The sequence below is a fragment of the Dipodomys ordii genome, unplaced genomic scaffold (assembly GCF_000151885.1).
Source record: "Dipodomys ordii isolate 6190 unplaced genomic scaffold, Dord_2.0 Scaffold92, whole genome shotgun sequence".
Classification (NCBI taxonomy): domain Eukaryota; kingdom Metazoa; phylum Chordata; class Mammalia; order Rodentia; family Heteromyidae; genus Dipodomys; species Dipodomys ordii.
Window position 1 is genome coordinate 3465102 of NW_012267308.1, and position 913 is coordinate 3466014.

At 41.8% G+C, this 913-nt stretch overlaps 1 protein-coding gene across 1 annotated transcript in view; it reads left to right on the forward strand.

Moving 5' to 3' along the window:
* The window catches only part of Pdcd2l (programmed cell death 2-like), an 11996-nt gene extending 11303 nt beyond the window's left edge, over positions 1–693 (forward strand). Inside the window, exon 5 of the mRNA XM_013026166.1 lies at positions 487–693. Coding sequence (XP_012881620.1) covers positions 487–617 — 131 coding nt within the window. The 3' untranslated portion in view covers positions 618–693. The remainder of the gene's footprint in view (positions 1–486) is intronic.
* Positions 694–913: the final 220 nt, after the last annotated feature.

Sequence of the window (913 nt, forward strand, 5' to 3'; positions counted from 1 at the left end):
ACATCTCTACTTCTGGCTTTTTGGTGTAATCTCACGGGCTTTTCTGCTTGGGATGGCTTCAAAACCTCACCCCTTAGATCTCAGTCAGCTTCCTGAGTCACTAAGAGTCAATGGATGAGGCACCGGTGCTTAGCATCAATGATTTTTACTTTGTCATTTTTTTCAGCTTCTTTAGTTACCCACATTAGTTTCCTCTACTGAGCCATCTTTCTCCTTGTTCCTACTGCCTTATCTTCCAATGAACACTCAGAGTGCTAAGTATTTCCTATGTGCGTTAACTTAGTTCCCTTTACCATGGTCTTACCTACCATCATGGTAAAGTACTGGCTTTGTCCCTCCCAGTGGTAGAACTGGGACTTGAACCCAGGCCCTCTGCTCTCAAATCAGTACTCAAACCACTAAGTAAACTTTCACATATTGTACCTTTATCTTGAGTGTCTACTAAGTTTCTCTTTGCCTGAACCCAGAATCTGTTGTGTTTTCCAGGTCTTTGTGTAGAGTTTGGCACAGTTCTGGTCTACACGTGTGAGAAGAGCTGCTGGCCTCAGAATCACCAAACTCCCATGGAAGAGTTTTGTATCATACAGCAAGACCCAGATGAATTCTTATTTAAGTAGAGCATTGCATTTTGTTTGTATACATTATTAAAATGTGTGAATTCACGTGCATTTAAAAAAAAATTTTAGCCACTAAGCTACTGTCTGGTTCTTTTTATTTGTACCAGCACTGAGGCCTCACACGTATTGAGATCTCACTTGGCTTTTTTGCTCAAGGTTGGCATTCTACCACTTGAACCAAGCCTCCACTCCTGGCTTTTTGCTAATTGGAGATCAAAAAAATCTCACAGACTTTCCTGCCCAGGCTGACTTTGAACTAGTCTCCTCAGATCTCAGCCTCCTACATAGCTAGAATG